This window comes from Carassius auratus, unplaced genomic scaffold, assembly GCF_003368295.1.
Source record: "Carassius auratus strain Wakin unplaced genomic scaffold, ASM336829v1 scaf_tig00215866, whole genome shotgun sequence".
NCBI classification, from domain to species: domain Eukaryota; kingdom Metazoa; phylum Chordata; class Actinopteri; order Cypriniformes; family Cyprinidae; genus Carassius; species Carassius auratus.
This window is the reverse complement of record NW_020528281.1, coordinates 22,240-36,921: the sequence shown is the minus strand read 5'-3', so window position 1 is coordinate 36,921 and position 14,682 is coordinate 22,240. Positions and strand designations below refer to the sequence as shown.

The 14,682-nt window shown below is 33.1% G+C and overlaps 2 protein-coding genes across 3 annotated transcripts; both read left to right on the top strand.

Moving 5' to 3' along the window:
* Positions 1-4,258: 4,258 nt before the first annotated feature.
* LOC113096051 (chemokine-like receptor 1) lies at positions 4,259-10,398 on the top strand. 2 transcript variants are annotated; one of them, XM_026261420.1, is made up of 2 exons: positions 4,259-4,299; positions 7,703-10,398. In XM_026261420.1, the coding sequence occupies exon 2, from the start codon at positions 7,717-7,719 to the stop codon at positions 8,767-8,769; it is 1,053 nt and encodes a 350-aa protein (XP_026117205.1). In that variant the 5' UTR covers positions 4,259-4,299; positions 7,703-7,716; the 3' UTR covers positions 8,770-10,398. The 2 variants fall into 2 exon arrangements, with proteins under 2 accessions (XP_026117205.1, XP_026117204.1); XM_026261419.1 differs by lacking the exon at positions 4,259-4,299 and adding an exon at positions 6,391-6,470.
* On the top strand, positions 9,667-11,819 carry LOC113096052 (chemokine-like receptor 1). Its single transcript, XM_026261421.1, has 2 exons — positions 9,667-9,743; positions 10,634-11,819. Exon 2 carries the CDS (start codon positions 10,670-10,672, stop codon positions 11,678-11,680), a length of 1,011 nt encoding a protein of 336 aa, XP_026117206.1. The 5' UTR covers positions 9,667-9,743; positions 10,634-10,669; the 3' UTR covers positions 11,681-11,819.
* The last annotated feature ends 2,863 nt before the right edge of the window (positions 11,820-14,682 follow it).

The following is a 14,682-nucleotide window of genomic DNA, read 5'->3' as shown; positions in this document are numbered from 1 at the left end:
TTTAAAAACATAAGATTAAAAATGTCCAGTCACACTTTGCTAACATGCTGTAATTGTAATAGTATAAAAAAAAATCAAGGCTGACATAACCAGTTCTGTGAGAGATCATCATAAAATGCTGTATAACACAGCATTGCTTCATCACACACATACCAGAGGACTTCTGTTTGTTTGAGCACAAGATGGCCATCTTCATTCCTCATCCTGAGAAAATCATTTCCTTGGTCTTCCTTCTCTTCTGTAAAACAAGATAATTTCTACTTACTCTGTGTGCAATTAATATTGCTAATTAAACATATAATTAAGTTAATTTAAAATAAGATTCAGACCAGAGCATTTGATGAGTAAATATTTATTCAAAAAAACTCTAAACAAATGTACCTGGGAAGAGCTGATCATGGCAAGATTCGCTGAGACTCACTAATAGCTCTTTTAGTTTTTAGGAAGTTTTATGAGGGTTGGCTCACCAAAAACTTCTGAAAAAGAACAACAGCATTATCTATAAACAATCCTGTAAGACAGAAAGAAAGGAAATATTATTAAATTACGTTCAACTTATACATTACACTGGGTTTTGTTTAGACCATAAAAGCAGCCTCTGTAAAGATGCTGTATAATTAAATGTTAAATGCATCCATTATTGAAAGCAAGTCATTAATAGCAAGCTTTAGTCATATGAAATCTTTTGATAGTGTCAGATGAGACCGTCCTGGGGCTTGCACAATATCATACAAGTGTTAAACTGAATTATTAAGACTGTGATGTGCGACTGTGTTTAGGGTTCATTTTTAAGACTTTGACCCTGTCCAGATACCCACACTTGCAGTCTTGGCCACATGAGAGTGTGTGTATGTGACAGTGTGTGAACGAGACTCTCCTCGTTCTTAATAATGCCAAAGCACAGCGTCCTTAACACACACTAAACCTCTCCAATACTGCTCTGGTGCGCTATACAATGCTTAGTGTATCCCATCATGTATCATGATTTGGCATAAATCGTCAGACTTTTTGCTGAGATCTCACAAGAGGTCACAATGAGACCTGTCCAATGTACAGTATGTGAAATATTGATAATTAGATATTAAAAATCTCTGTAAACACATAAGGCAGTGGCTCCCAATCCTGGTCCTGGAGAACCACAACACTGCACATTTGAGATGTCTCCCTGATCAAACACACCTGATTCAACTCATGAGCTCCTCAGTGAAGACTCCAAGATCTCAAAAGTGTGTTTGTCAGATAAGAGAGACACCAAAACCGTGCAGTGCTGGGGTTCTCCAGGACCAGGATTGGAAAACACAGTCATCAGGTGATGAAAAGTTCGACACACACTTGTGGTCATCATGCTCACTTGAACACTAGGCCAAATACAGGAAAGACGTCAGATAAGTAATCAAGTGGTCAAGTGCAAAGATGGCAAGTGTGGGTACAGTTTAAGAAACAACAAATGCTGTGCAAATTATAACAGCAGGAATGTTTGATAAAAGGGACAAACTATCACAGACTTACTGCTGCAAATGTCTGCCTCCACAGCTTTCTGCCTTTTCCATTTCTGAAGGAATACCTCTCCAGAAACACCACTGGGCTGACTGCCTTTACATCTTTTCAGCTAAAAATAATAATAAAAATAATAAAAAGGGGAGAGAAAATCTAATTGAATCATAAACAGAATGTTAATAATGATCTGTGAGCATAATATTTAGATATAAACTGATATGAATGAACTGCAAGATGGATAAATACATTGTTTTATTATTTATTTATTTTTTTAAAAAAATGTTTTGGATTTACATTAAAAGGTATTAAAAGCATGGTACAGAACATATGATTACTATGATATCTGTCATATAAAAGCACATAAAACACTAACATTACAGTAATACAAACATAGCTGGTTTGGTGATTATTGTATTGTTGTATTGATTATTAATATACCATAGTAAAACTACAGTTACTGTGGTAAAAACATGGTAAATGTCCCGTTTACTGTGTTTTAACTCCACATTTCATTTACTTTTGTAAGTGTCGTGATAAACATGATTTTACTACAAATACAACTTACATCATTAAACTGAAATTAATATATATAAAAAAACGGATCACGTCACATGACAGATAGAGTTTAATCACACTAATTAGCAGCTGTGTTTATTTATTTAAACACAATGAAACTCAAAGACAGCCGCGGATGACCGATATAATTCAGCGATTAAACATATGGCGCTAATCTGATTAATAAAGACAGAATACATTTTATAAAAGGCATTAAAAGATCGTATTTACGACTACTCACCCAAACTGTGGAACTGATAGCAAGTATCGCGATGTGTGTGTGCTGAATGAGACTTCTTGAACGTGATTTCATAGCGATAAACATCTCATGTACTCGCGTCGAAGTTCTGATGCCAAAAGTTTCCCATTGAAAGCAATGAAGGTCGTAGTGCGTCGATATTTCGACGCCGAGAAGCACATTTGGCGTCATAAAAGTGACGCTAGGGGCGCTTGACCATGCTTCGGTTTTTGACGCCTTTGGGGTGAGAATGGGTTTGGTTTCCTGACCCTTTTGGGGTTGGTTATTGCAATAGCTTTTCAGAAAGAACAAAGTGTTAAATGTTTGAATGATCTGATAAATTATTCAGTGATTTAATTCACAGAATCTTAGATGGTGATGATTATTCAGGCATAGGTGCACCATAAACATGTACTTAGGTATAGTTCAATATATTTGGGATGTGTTCCAGTCATCTTTGAAAGGTTTACAGTTAAATGTACCTGAGGTTGCTGTATACCTAAAACCGCCAGCGGGTACATTTTACCCACGTACATTACAACTGTATTTATATGGATAAAGAACATATATTTCACTGTATTATGCCACTGTCTTCACAAAGAAGTGTCTAGAGTCATTTTTATCCTGTTGTTTTATGTTCAAGACTTTTTAATGCAGGCTACACATATATAATATATAATGTATAATGGTCAGCAGCCTAAGGTAAAAAAAATAAATAATAATAATTAACTGACAGCGGAAAATAGAAGGTAGTAGCCTAAATATTTTGGTGGTATATTATTATACAATGTCATTAATCAATATATTGAGATACTAATAAAGCCTATAGACAATAATGAGCAATAAAAATTCACCACACTGCATTGGATGATGCGATGACAAATTTAAGCACACAGCCAAATATTTATTAATTTGTTTAATTATATCATTTTATAGTTTGAATAAGAGAACCACACCATTAAACTTGGGTAATCAAGTTTTATTCATGACATCATATAGATTGGATTTTTATTAATTTATTTCTTCAGCAAACAGCCAGACTAGAATATCAAAACAGTAGCGAACAATTAATGATATGGCAAGACAAAAATTAAATAATTAAACCAAAGTTTGACCAATTAGAGTAATTTCAAGGTACAACATGAAAATATGATAGTAATTATGATATCTGGATCACTGTCAGATGAGCCGTCAGATGCTAAGCTGAACCAGGACGAATCTTACCATCAGACTCTCCATCGCTCATGGCATTTAGTGTCTCCTTTTTTTTTGTCATTTTTACATTTTTAATTTATGAAACTGATAATTTCGAAATGAGTGAGTGAAAGGTGTTGCTTAGAAATGTACAATGTTAAAACACAAGCAGCTAGTAAACGACAGCGTGAAAATATGTGCATTCAATAGTGACATGACCCATACTCAGAATTCGTGCTCTGCATTTAACCCATTCAAAGTGCACACACACAGAAGTGAACAGACACACACACACACACACACCATGAACACACACCCGGAGCAGTGGGCACCCATTTATGTTGCGGCACCCGGGGAGCAGTTGGGGGTTTGATGCCTTGCTCAACCTCAAACTCAAACCCACAACCTAGGGTTAGGAGTCCAACTCTCTAACCACTAGGCCACGACTGGGTAAATTTGACCCACTGGCACTTATAGGTATAAATGCCCCATTTTTTTATCTGGTTTTATCTAAATAAATTTGAACAACATTGAATTGTAAATTGTAAATTACATAAGTTTAGTAAAAGTCAATTAATATTTTATTTTAAATCTACTATGTAGTCTACATCTGAAAAACAGCCACGAGTGAAAAGGCGGTTCTAGTGTTAAAGGTAAAGATAATGTTTGTATGGGGGAGAAGGTGTTAATGTATTCTGGTATGACTGTTCTGTGGCTGGCAACAAATTTCCTGTGACTGGGCTGAACTTCACATTGACTTGAAGACACACAGATAAAGTTGAATCTGCATTGAATGGTGCTTTAAGGCTGATAAGGTATGTCAAACAATTTTTATTTAAATGATTTATTATATTATAAAAACCATTTGTTAAAAATAAAGGTACAAGGTTTTATAAATTTGAAGGTGTGTGCCTGTGTTCAAAGTGACAGACCTGTGATGAGAAAGAGAAAGTGCTCGAGAAGTGACCTGCTTTACCATGTTCAGAGCAAGAAATTGCACTGAATATTTTTTAAAAATTTAATAATTATTGTTTATTAGTAGGGCTGTGGCATACTTTATGAAAGGAATTCTATATAGAATGGACAGAAATATTCACACTCAAACTCATAAACTGCAACTTTAACTAATCACACAATTAATTGAATACGATGCCAAACAGGATAATATCAGCCTAACAGGATGGAAATAAAGAGCTTAAATTAGCCATCGCTCAGTCAGTGAGAAAATAAAAGTTATCTTTTGAAATTTTGATAGTGTAATACCATTTCTATAATTTAATAATAATTTTACATGAATTAATTAGGTAAATGAAAAAAAAGACACATCATCACAGAATTCATTAAATCCACACCTAAAGGTATTTGTGCTGTTGCCTTCTCAATAAAATGATGTCACTTTCTGGAGGCTGATGTCACTGAGGAAGTGGGATGAGTTTTTATTTTAGTTCCATCATTTCCAAGTACAAGGCAAATACAAGGCAATGTTCTACTGTTTAAAGCATGTAAAACAGAATAAAACCAACAGCAAAGCAAAAAATGTACATAAACATACTAGGATATAAAAAGCACGATAAAAAAGTGCTATATAATATTAGTGCAGAAATGTTGTTGCTTTTATAAGCTTCCTATTTTTTGATCTCATATTAGAAAGGGTTTCAATATATATAAAGCTAATATATTATGGTTTCCTTAGGATGGCTAACATAATTAACAGATGAATATTGTAATTTTGTTTTTTAAGAAAAATATGTGGTTTGATAACAAAGTAAAATATCAAGAGGTACATTTGTCACAAACAGTTGCATTAACAAGATAACATATGTGAATAATTTTGTTCTGTGAATAACTTTTACTTTATTAGGAATAACACATTTACATTATAATATCCGATTGCTATGCCAAGATATTTAGACATTTTGATTTACTGTACATTTGGATCCAACATGAAAAGCATTTCTTATAAAACTGTTATTGAAACACTTGTCAAAAAAAGGAGAGACCAGATAAGTTTTCCTAAACAAAACATACATTTACATTTACATGTACATTTTATTATACAGTGAAAATTTTTTCTTTTAAGTATTTTTGTAAATGCCAAAGATAAATAAGCCCATGTTTATTTAATTTTTTTTTTATTTTAATGACAAAAGTTCATAATTCAAATTCATAAATGTAATTTTTGAGGAAAAACGAAAAGCAAAGCATGCTTTGTAGTTTTTGAATTTGAAGCAAATCATATTACGTCAATATTTATGCATTTTTTTAATGCATTTTTTAGCAGGCGCTTTTATCCAAAGGGACTTACAGCGCATTCAGGCTATCAATTTTTACCTGCCTTGTGTTCCCGGGTAATTGAACCCCCAACCTAATGCTTGATCGCGCAATGCTCTACCAGTTGATCTACAGGAACAGGCCTTTTGAAGCAACAAAAGCTATTTTAATTTGACAAACGTGCACTCCTTAATGTTGTTCATTCCTCCCCCTAGCAGGGATTTGGTATCGTCATTTTGTGATCAGGATTATTGTTTGTTGTGAAAAAATAATAAAAGTAACATTTTTCTAAAAGTTTTAATATATAGTTTTTAAAAAGAAGTGATACTGAGTACATTACACCATATAAAATATTTACTATTAATATTTAAAACAATATTCACACATGCTGATGAACATTCAACATCTTTTACATTTTGTCTTGCCTGGTCTATAGCTTCAGATAATAGCACTGAATTAAATCAGATCATGTAGAGGGCAACAAGGACACAAAACTAAAAGAACAAAATCAGGAAGTGAAAGTAGGGGATCTTATTGATTAGGAAAACAAAAAACAGTTGTGGAAGTGTTATGTGGAAGTACAGCATGTGGAGTCATGCACACAATATTGCTCAATAGAAGGATAGGACACTGGTTTATTATAAAAGTAACACAGTTGTCAGATGACAAGATGATGTTTGTGCAGTAATGCTGGAGACACTGCTATTAGGCTGAGGTGAGAGACTGCCTTGTTATCTTGTAAGACTTATGAAAATGTTCTCCAAACCACATCAAAGTGTTTGCCTTTAAGTGTTTTTTTTTCTATAGAGACACATTCATTCATATATATATATATATATATATATATATATATATATATATATATATATATATATATATGTGTGTGTGTGTGTGTGTGTGTGTGTGTGTGTGTATATATAATATTGTTTTAGATATGTTTTATTATCTTTAGATATTGCACGCTTCTCTAAAAGTTTTTATTTTCTCTTTATTGAAGGTTTTAAGAGAACCATATCCCTGCATGTAGCTAATCAAACTTATATTTTAGTTTTCAGAACTGAATTTGGTAACACTATGAAGCCTGTATTTATAATATCTTAAGGGTATTCTTAAGGGATTATAATGAATGCATAAAGTACTGTATTATATATAAAAAAATCTTATAATATATTGTATCATCTCATAACAACAGTTTTAATGCATTATAATATTTACTTATTTGTGGTGATAGCTTTTAATAGTAAAATGATTTATATCACAGAATGAACACAATGCATCCTCTTAATTTACAACGGATTCTATTTTCCATAATTATAATGTACAATAAGTCTCATATTTGGCCATTGATAACTTCTTACTTAACTTAAAGCAGACAAAGGCCTCTTATAAATAATAAACGACAACAAAAGCAATAAAAATACATTAAAAAAGCGTTTTTCTTAAACAGCCATAAGATTATATATATGATCAGATGTATATGGCACATTTATTTTTAACCACATTTAATGTAATATCAGTAAGATCGTAAGATATTTAGTTAAATAATGTCAAGATATGAGATTTACAGTATACCATAAATTAAGTGGATTTAAAATGGTGTTCATTCTGTGTTATAAATAATCATACTCATAAAAGTTATAACAAGTTCTATAATGTATTATAATTGTTGTTATGATGATTTGTGAGATGAAACAACATATTATACTTTTTTATATATATATAATAATCTATACATTCATTATTATGTCTTAAGACTACCCTTATAATGCATTATAAATTCGAGCTTCATAGAAAATGTTATCCTGGAGGTTCATGATATTACTTGGGTTGAAATTATATATAGCTGAGAAATAATGATCTAGGAACAGTGATTGTGATATTGTTGAGATTTATGCTTTTACTGAAGAAAGATTTATTTAACAAAAACATTTCCTTCTCTGCTTACAGGGACGTAAATTACAATGGAATCAACAGATTTTAATTTTGACTATAACAGTTACATTGATTATGATAATTCCACCTCCTCTGATAATTTAACTCATGAAGAAGTTTCTTTCCACGTCCACCCCATCACATGTTTCACTCAGGTTCTTTGCCTGTTGTTGCTGGTGATCAACGTGATCATCTGTTTGCTGGGCCTTGGAGGAAATGGTGTGGTTATCTGGATTGCAGGGTTTGGCATGAAGAAGTCAGTCAATACTAGCTGGTACTTGAGTCTGGCTGTGTCTGACTTCATATTCTGTGCCTGTTTGCCTTTTAACATTGCCTACAGCGTCACATCCGAATGGATCTTTGGCCTCTTCATGTGCAAGTTCACATCCTTCATCATGTTTCTCAACATGTTCAGCAGCATCTTCCTCCTCGTCATCATCAGTGTGGATCGCTGCGTCGCCGTCATGTTTCCTGTTTGGGCACAGAATCAACGCACTACTGGAAAAGCATCTGTATTAATTGTACTCGCATGGATCTTCTCTACAGCTTTAAGTATCCCATCTATCATGTACCGTGACGTCCAGAATCACCTGGGCACAAACCGATGCATTAACATTTACACGTCCAGCCAGTACACCCATGAAATCATCGCCATGAGCCGCTTTGTTTTTGGATTTGTGATCCCTTTCATCCTCATCATTGTTTGTTATACCGTCATCATCCTCAGACTGAGAGCCACCCAGATGGCGAAGTCCAACAAACCTTTTAAGATCATGACGGCTCTCATTCTGACCTTCTTCCTGTGCTGGCTGCCCTACCACACATTTGTGCTAATCGAACAAAAAAAAACCTTCAACACTGAGGTCATTGCTCTCGGACTGAAAATTGGCACCACTGTTGCTGCTGCAAACAGCGTCCTAAACCCCGTTTTGTACGTTTTCATGGGCAATGACTTCAGGAAGAAGTTCAGGAGCTCCATCTTATCAAAGATTGAGAATGCTATTGGAGAAGAGGGCCGAACCATCAGTCGCTACCTGTCTCGCTCCAGCTCAGTGGATGCTAGGGCGTCCACTCATATCTAAAGAATAAACTCAAAGTAATATTTTTTTCAGCCACTTTTCAAAGAAGGGATGCCAATTAAATGCATTCATTTAGTATGATTAATTTTAAACTGAAATAGAATACAATAACACACTTAAGTGTGCCTCCTGTCTGTAAATGCAATAATAAAAAAAGTTTAAAAAGTTGTAAAATAGTAAAAAAAAAAAAAAAGGATTATTGAATTATGTTTTACTATATATATTTGTGTGTTTTTCTACTTGATGTATGTTTGATATATACATAAACCAAAAAAAATAAGTTGAATGTTGAAAACCCGTCCTGTGTGAACACCCTCTAAAGTCATATGTTTATGTTGAATGATAAGGAAATTAAATAGTATTTTGACTTCTTAATCCACTATTTGCTTTTTACTTGTCCAAGCCTACATTTGCAGCTTTGCAATTAGAATATGCAATTCATTTGAATACATTTTTTATTTACAATCTAAAAACAAACCATCATTATGCACAATGCAAATGGCTTCCTGATGCAAGGTAGCGTTCATTAATCTTCATAACGACTTGTACTAATCTAGTACAGTTCTTAATGTTTTTGAAATTCTCTGTGAATAATAAACATTTTTGTTTTGACTGCGATTATGGCACCATGAGCTACACAGCATAACACATTTCAGCATCCTCCTACAATGGTAAACGCGGTAGAGATGTATAACTGAGATGATTTTTTTTTAAGTCTTTCTTTTAGTTCAAACCAGCTTATCGCTAACTATCAGATAAACTGAGCTGTTCTGAATAAGGTTCTTGTTAAGTGTGGGCTGTCGACAGTCTCATTCCTTTGAATTGTTTTTTTGTTTGTTTGTTTTTGCATTGTACAGAGGAACTTGGTGTTAAAATGTTTGGGCAATAGTTCAGTCTGCACTTATCAGCAAACAACACAGCAGCAGAAGTTGATTTCTTAAGCATTGCAAAGGGCATTGTGAGGCTTCCTTTGTGAGGTAGGTTAACTTCAGATGTCATATGTGTATCTGATCATACAGTGAACACTTGTTTTCAGTTGAATTTTAAAGACAGTAAGCAAAATAATTAAGATGCATATGATTATCAATTCTATGTTTCAATAAAATCAACTAGGATATTTTCCAAATTAGGATTGCAATAACAGTAGATAACAGATACAATACAAAATGAGAAACGTTATACTAACTTAAATGTAGCAGTCATCAAGTTACATTTAAACTGCACTTAAGATTCAAATGTGAATAACATGAAACTTGTGTAAATTGTTCTGTTCTGTGATTCTTTATGGATTAAATTTTGAAATGTTTTTTTAAGTAACAAATTAGGCAATTTTCTTCATACAAACAGGCATGCATGTAACCCATCAAATATAATTTAAGGTCAAAAAAGCATAATCAGAAAGTGTAAACATGTTACATGAAAAAAAGGAAGCTATGGGAGAATTCTGCTTGCATTGTGCTTTTTACTGGTCCTTTCTGACAGTTCATCGGAAATATATTGTATGCATCATGCAGAATTTGTTCTGTTATTTTACTACTGAGAGGAGTTTTTTTCAATGGTGACCCACCAAGAGACTGCCAGTGAAAATGATCTATTGGTTAAGTAGGCAAAAAAAAAAAAAAAAAAAAAAAAGACCAGTACAAACAAAATATCTGCAATGTGCCCAAAACAAATTTGATCTATTTTATCTTTTGTTTTATTAATATTTTAAAGTAACTTTATGGAAATTATAGGAAATTATTATTCTGCGTGGATTGTGTGGTAATAGTGCCATGTTTTTGCATAGTCACTTTAGTCATTTAAAAAATATGCAAGATGACTACACTTTAAATATAGTTGGATAAATTGTTTGTTTTTTTTGTTACAGAATTCTGCTTCCTATTCAGTTATAATAGAAGTCACAATGACTACAACTAGATCTCAATATGATTATGATTATTATATACCAACATTAACTAAAGTGCAACTTCAAGAGGACTTACATCCTGGATACTGCAGGGAAGCAGCATGTGTAATCACAGTGATCTCTAATGTGATCATATTCCTTCTTGGCATCACTGGAAATGGTGCAGTGATCTGGATTACTGGTTTTAAGATGAAGAAGTCAGTGAACAGCACTTGGTACCTGAGTCTGGCTTTGTCTGACTTCTTTTTCTGTGCTACTCTTCCTTTCACCATTGATTACCTGATTAAGGACAGCTGGAGCTTCGGGCTCTTTCTATGCAAGTTCAACTCTTTTGCTATGACCCTCAATATGTACAGCAGCATCTTCATCCTGGTCATCATAAGTGTGGATCGCTGCATCAGCGTCAGGTTTCCTGTCTGGGCCCAGAATAAACGCACTGTAAAGAAAGCTTCGTTAGTTGTTGTGCTGGCTTGGTTTGTGTCTTCTTTGCTTAGCATTCCATCTGCCAAATTCAGAGAGATTCTAAATGAATCACCAGAAATATGCTATAACAATTATGAGGATCACCACAAAACCGTCGTGTTCATGCGCTTTAATTTTGGGTTTTTGATTCCGTTCCTGACTATTTTCATCTGTTACACCATCTTGATCCATAAACTTAGATCAAACCAAATGTCCAAATCCACCAAACCCTACAAGATCACCACATTACTGATCGCAACTTTTTTCATCTGTTGGTTGCCATTTCAAATAGTTTCTGTTTTAGAGTTGGACAGATCTGAGTACAACTCTGCCTTTAAAACAGCTCAACAGGTATCTGGTACTCTCGCCAGTGCAAACAGCTTTCTAAACCCGTTCCTCTATGCATTTATGGCCAAGGACTTAAAGAAGAAATGCTATTCCTTTCTTTCGAAGATTGAGAGCGCCATTGATGAAGAAAACCGAAGTACTTTCAGAGCAACTTCAGTTACCAGTGCTACAGATAATGGACTTTCCACTGCTGTCTGAAATTCTAACACGTGTCATGGACTAAATCTATTTCTCTTTATTCTCTTCCAAATGTGGTTGGAGAATTATTTATTTTTATTGATCTGCTTACCACCAGGGCATCCAAGATGTAGTTTACAGAACACAAACTGAGATTTTTAATATAAACTGTTGCAGTCTGTTAGTCATATATAATGGATGTCAATGGGAATCATGGCTAAAATATACAATAAAACTAAAAAACCAAACATACACAAACAAAACCAAATTAAACCCTGCGGACAGTGACGATACATTGATGTGTAAAGACAAAAAACAATCGGTCTGTGCAAGAATTTATATAGTTATTTTTACCTCTGATGCCCTGCAAAAAAACTATATAAATACTGTTCAGTTTCTTGCACAAACTGATCATTTTGTGTCTTTACACATCAATGTATCGTTACGAGCCGCATGGTTTAATTTGGTTTTGTTTGTGTACGTTTTTTTTTTTTTTCTGGCTGTGATTCTCATCTACTTGCATTATATGACTAACAGACTGCAATGGTTTGTTTTAAAAATCTCCATTTCTGTTCTACTAAAGAAATATACGGAGGAAATAAAGTCACCTACATCTTGGATGCCCTTATTTAAAAAAAAATAATAATAATAAAATAAATGTAAAAAAAAGGTTCAATAAAAGCTACTTTACAAGTCATTTTAAATTGAAATGCCACTTTTTAGCTATTGAATATTTTCAGTATATATCTTATCATTTCTGCATATTTAACACATGATGCTTATTAACACATATACATAAATATATGTGGGTGGGGGTATAAAATAATTTGGATGTCTTTGAATGTACAGAATGTATTAAACATTTGAGCAAGATAAACAAATGTAGTCATGCTCCACATCTCTCTCGCTCTTTGTTTTGGTAACATATGCATAAAAATATATAATAAAAATCTTGTTCTTAGCATTCTGTTTCTTTAAGTTCTGGTAATTGTCTTAATTATTTAATATGCCTATAAATTTAATCCATACACAACACATTCAAAAGACAATTCAGCATTATTAATTTTTTTAAATGGTAAACATTATTTTATACTTCCTTATCTTTCAATAATTACTTCCTATCTTTAAATAATTCCTGCTTTATAAGCATTACAGAAATAACCATGCATCATATATTTAGTAATTTACACTTTATTTAGTATTCATAGATTTATAGAACTGATCTTCATTTTCATACAAAAAAAAAAGAAAAAGAAAAAAAAAACATGAAAAAAAAAGTCAAAATCAAAGCCAATAGTTTAAAACCTAGTTCCGTTGGCATGTATTTCCTGTGTCATTTTGACAAACGACCGTTCAAAAAGATCCACAAAACAGTCTTTTGACCATTTAGTGTACAGCAGTGGTTCATTTTATAACTGCTGAGTAAAACAGACTGACAAGAGTTTGGAAATAAATCCTTTAAAATTTATGATTTGGAGCAGTGTTTCTGAAAGAATGTTTGTCCTCAGAAAGACATTGCATCCTGGAAACTGGTTTCTTTGTGCTATTTCCTGAGCTTTTACCCATTAACTCTGACTATAGGAACTTGCAAAATAACCAGCATTTAAAATGCAATGTAAATAGAGCTGTAAAGAGAGATTTAAAAAGAGATTTTACCCTAAAAAAACTGCATAAATAATGTTTTGGTTTTGGTTTCCAACAATTCACACTTCTGCCATTGGTTGGACAAATTGGCAGACCCAAATCATTTTTCATGTAAACTGCTTCATCAACAATTTGACCAAATGCATTAATAAATACATAAATACATATACAACTATGCAATTAAGTGCATAAATGAACGTTGGGCCTCTGAGAATTTGGTGCTTTATAATTTATTGGTCAGGACATCAGACACATCATCCAAACAAGTGCAAAACTTTTGCTCATATTCACACTCTCAGCTTACAATTATAATAAAAATCTTGTTGCAATCATTTAATTTCCTTTGCATTGCTGGCAATTACTCTCTGATTTCCGTAATTATTTGGTAGAAACTCTGTACATTCACTCCATACAAAATGCATTCAGAAAGACACTACAGTTTTGCTCCTTTTCCAAACGTATAGCATGTAATGCTCAAATTTAAAAGCCTTTTCAAAAATATAGGTGACACTTTGTCTTTTAAAGTCATTCTCATTGTGAGCATTACAAAAATATATATGTGTATTTACATATATTGAATGTTATTTGTTAGGTCTCTAGCTGTCAAGCAGAAATTTACCCACAAGGTGTTTTTTGTCTCTTTTGCAAATTGCTTCACACTTGCTTTCACCCCGTCAAGATTTTTTTATATATTATAAAGCTGATTTGCAGTTTTGAATAAAAACTCCTGCAATTAAAACACTAAAAACTAAAATAACAATTCTGAGCATTTTTACAGGGAAACCTGACATCTAATGATATTTTGGGAGGAATTATTTGATTTTGTGGGGATGCATCTCACACAGTACGCAGTACGCACAACTACTCTCATAGTTTAACCTGGGACATAAATGCATAATGAAAATAAATGCATAATGAAAATAAAGCAGTGTTTTAGACCGTGTCTGTCAAAAACATTAATAACTAAATGAATTTCCAGATTGGGGTAAACTTCAGTATCCCTTTAACAGATAAAAAAAATTTGATTGAGAAAAGGAGTAAAGGGTCATTTAATGCAATTTTAAGCAATTTACAAGAAGCCCCCATTTCTTTTACTTTGTGAGCACACAATTAAATTACTTATTTTTATCATCCACTGCAAATACACCTTTAAACCTAAGTAAGAAAGCAAGTTAACTTGATGAAACAATCTCAATTTAAAAACACTCTAAACACAAAACAGAAGAACTTTGTTGCTTTCATTTAAATCGATAGCTCAGTAAGGGCTGCACTTTGCCTGCAAATCCCGGAAGGCAAGTACCAGACAATGTGTTTTCGAGTTAACCATGCATTTATCTAATACACATGGTATATCTTGAGGATTTTTGTTGTCCATATAA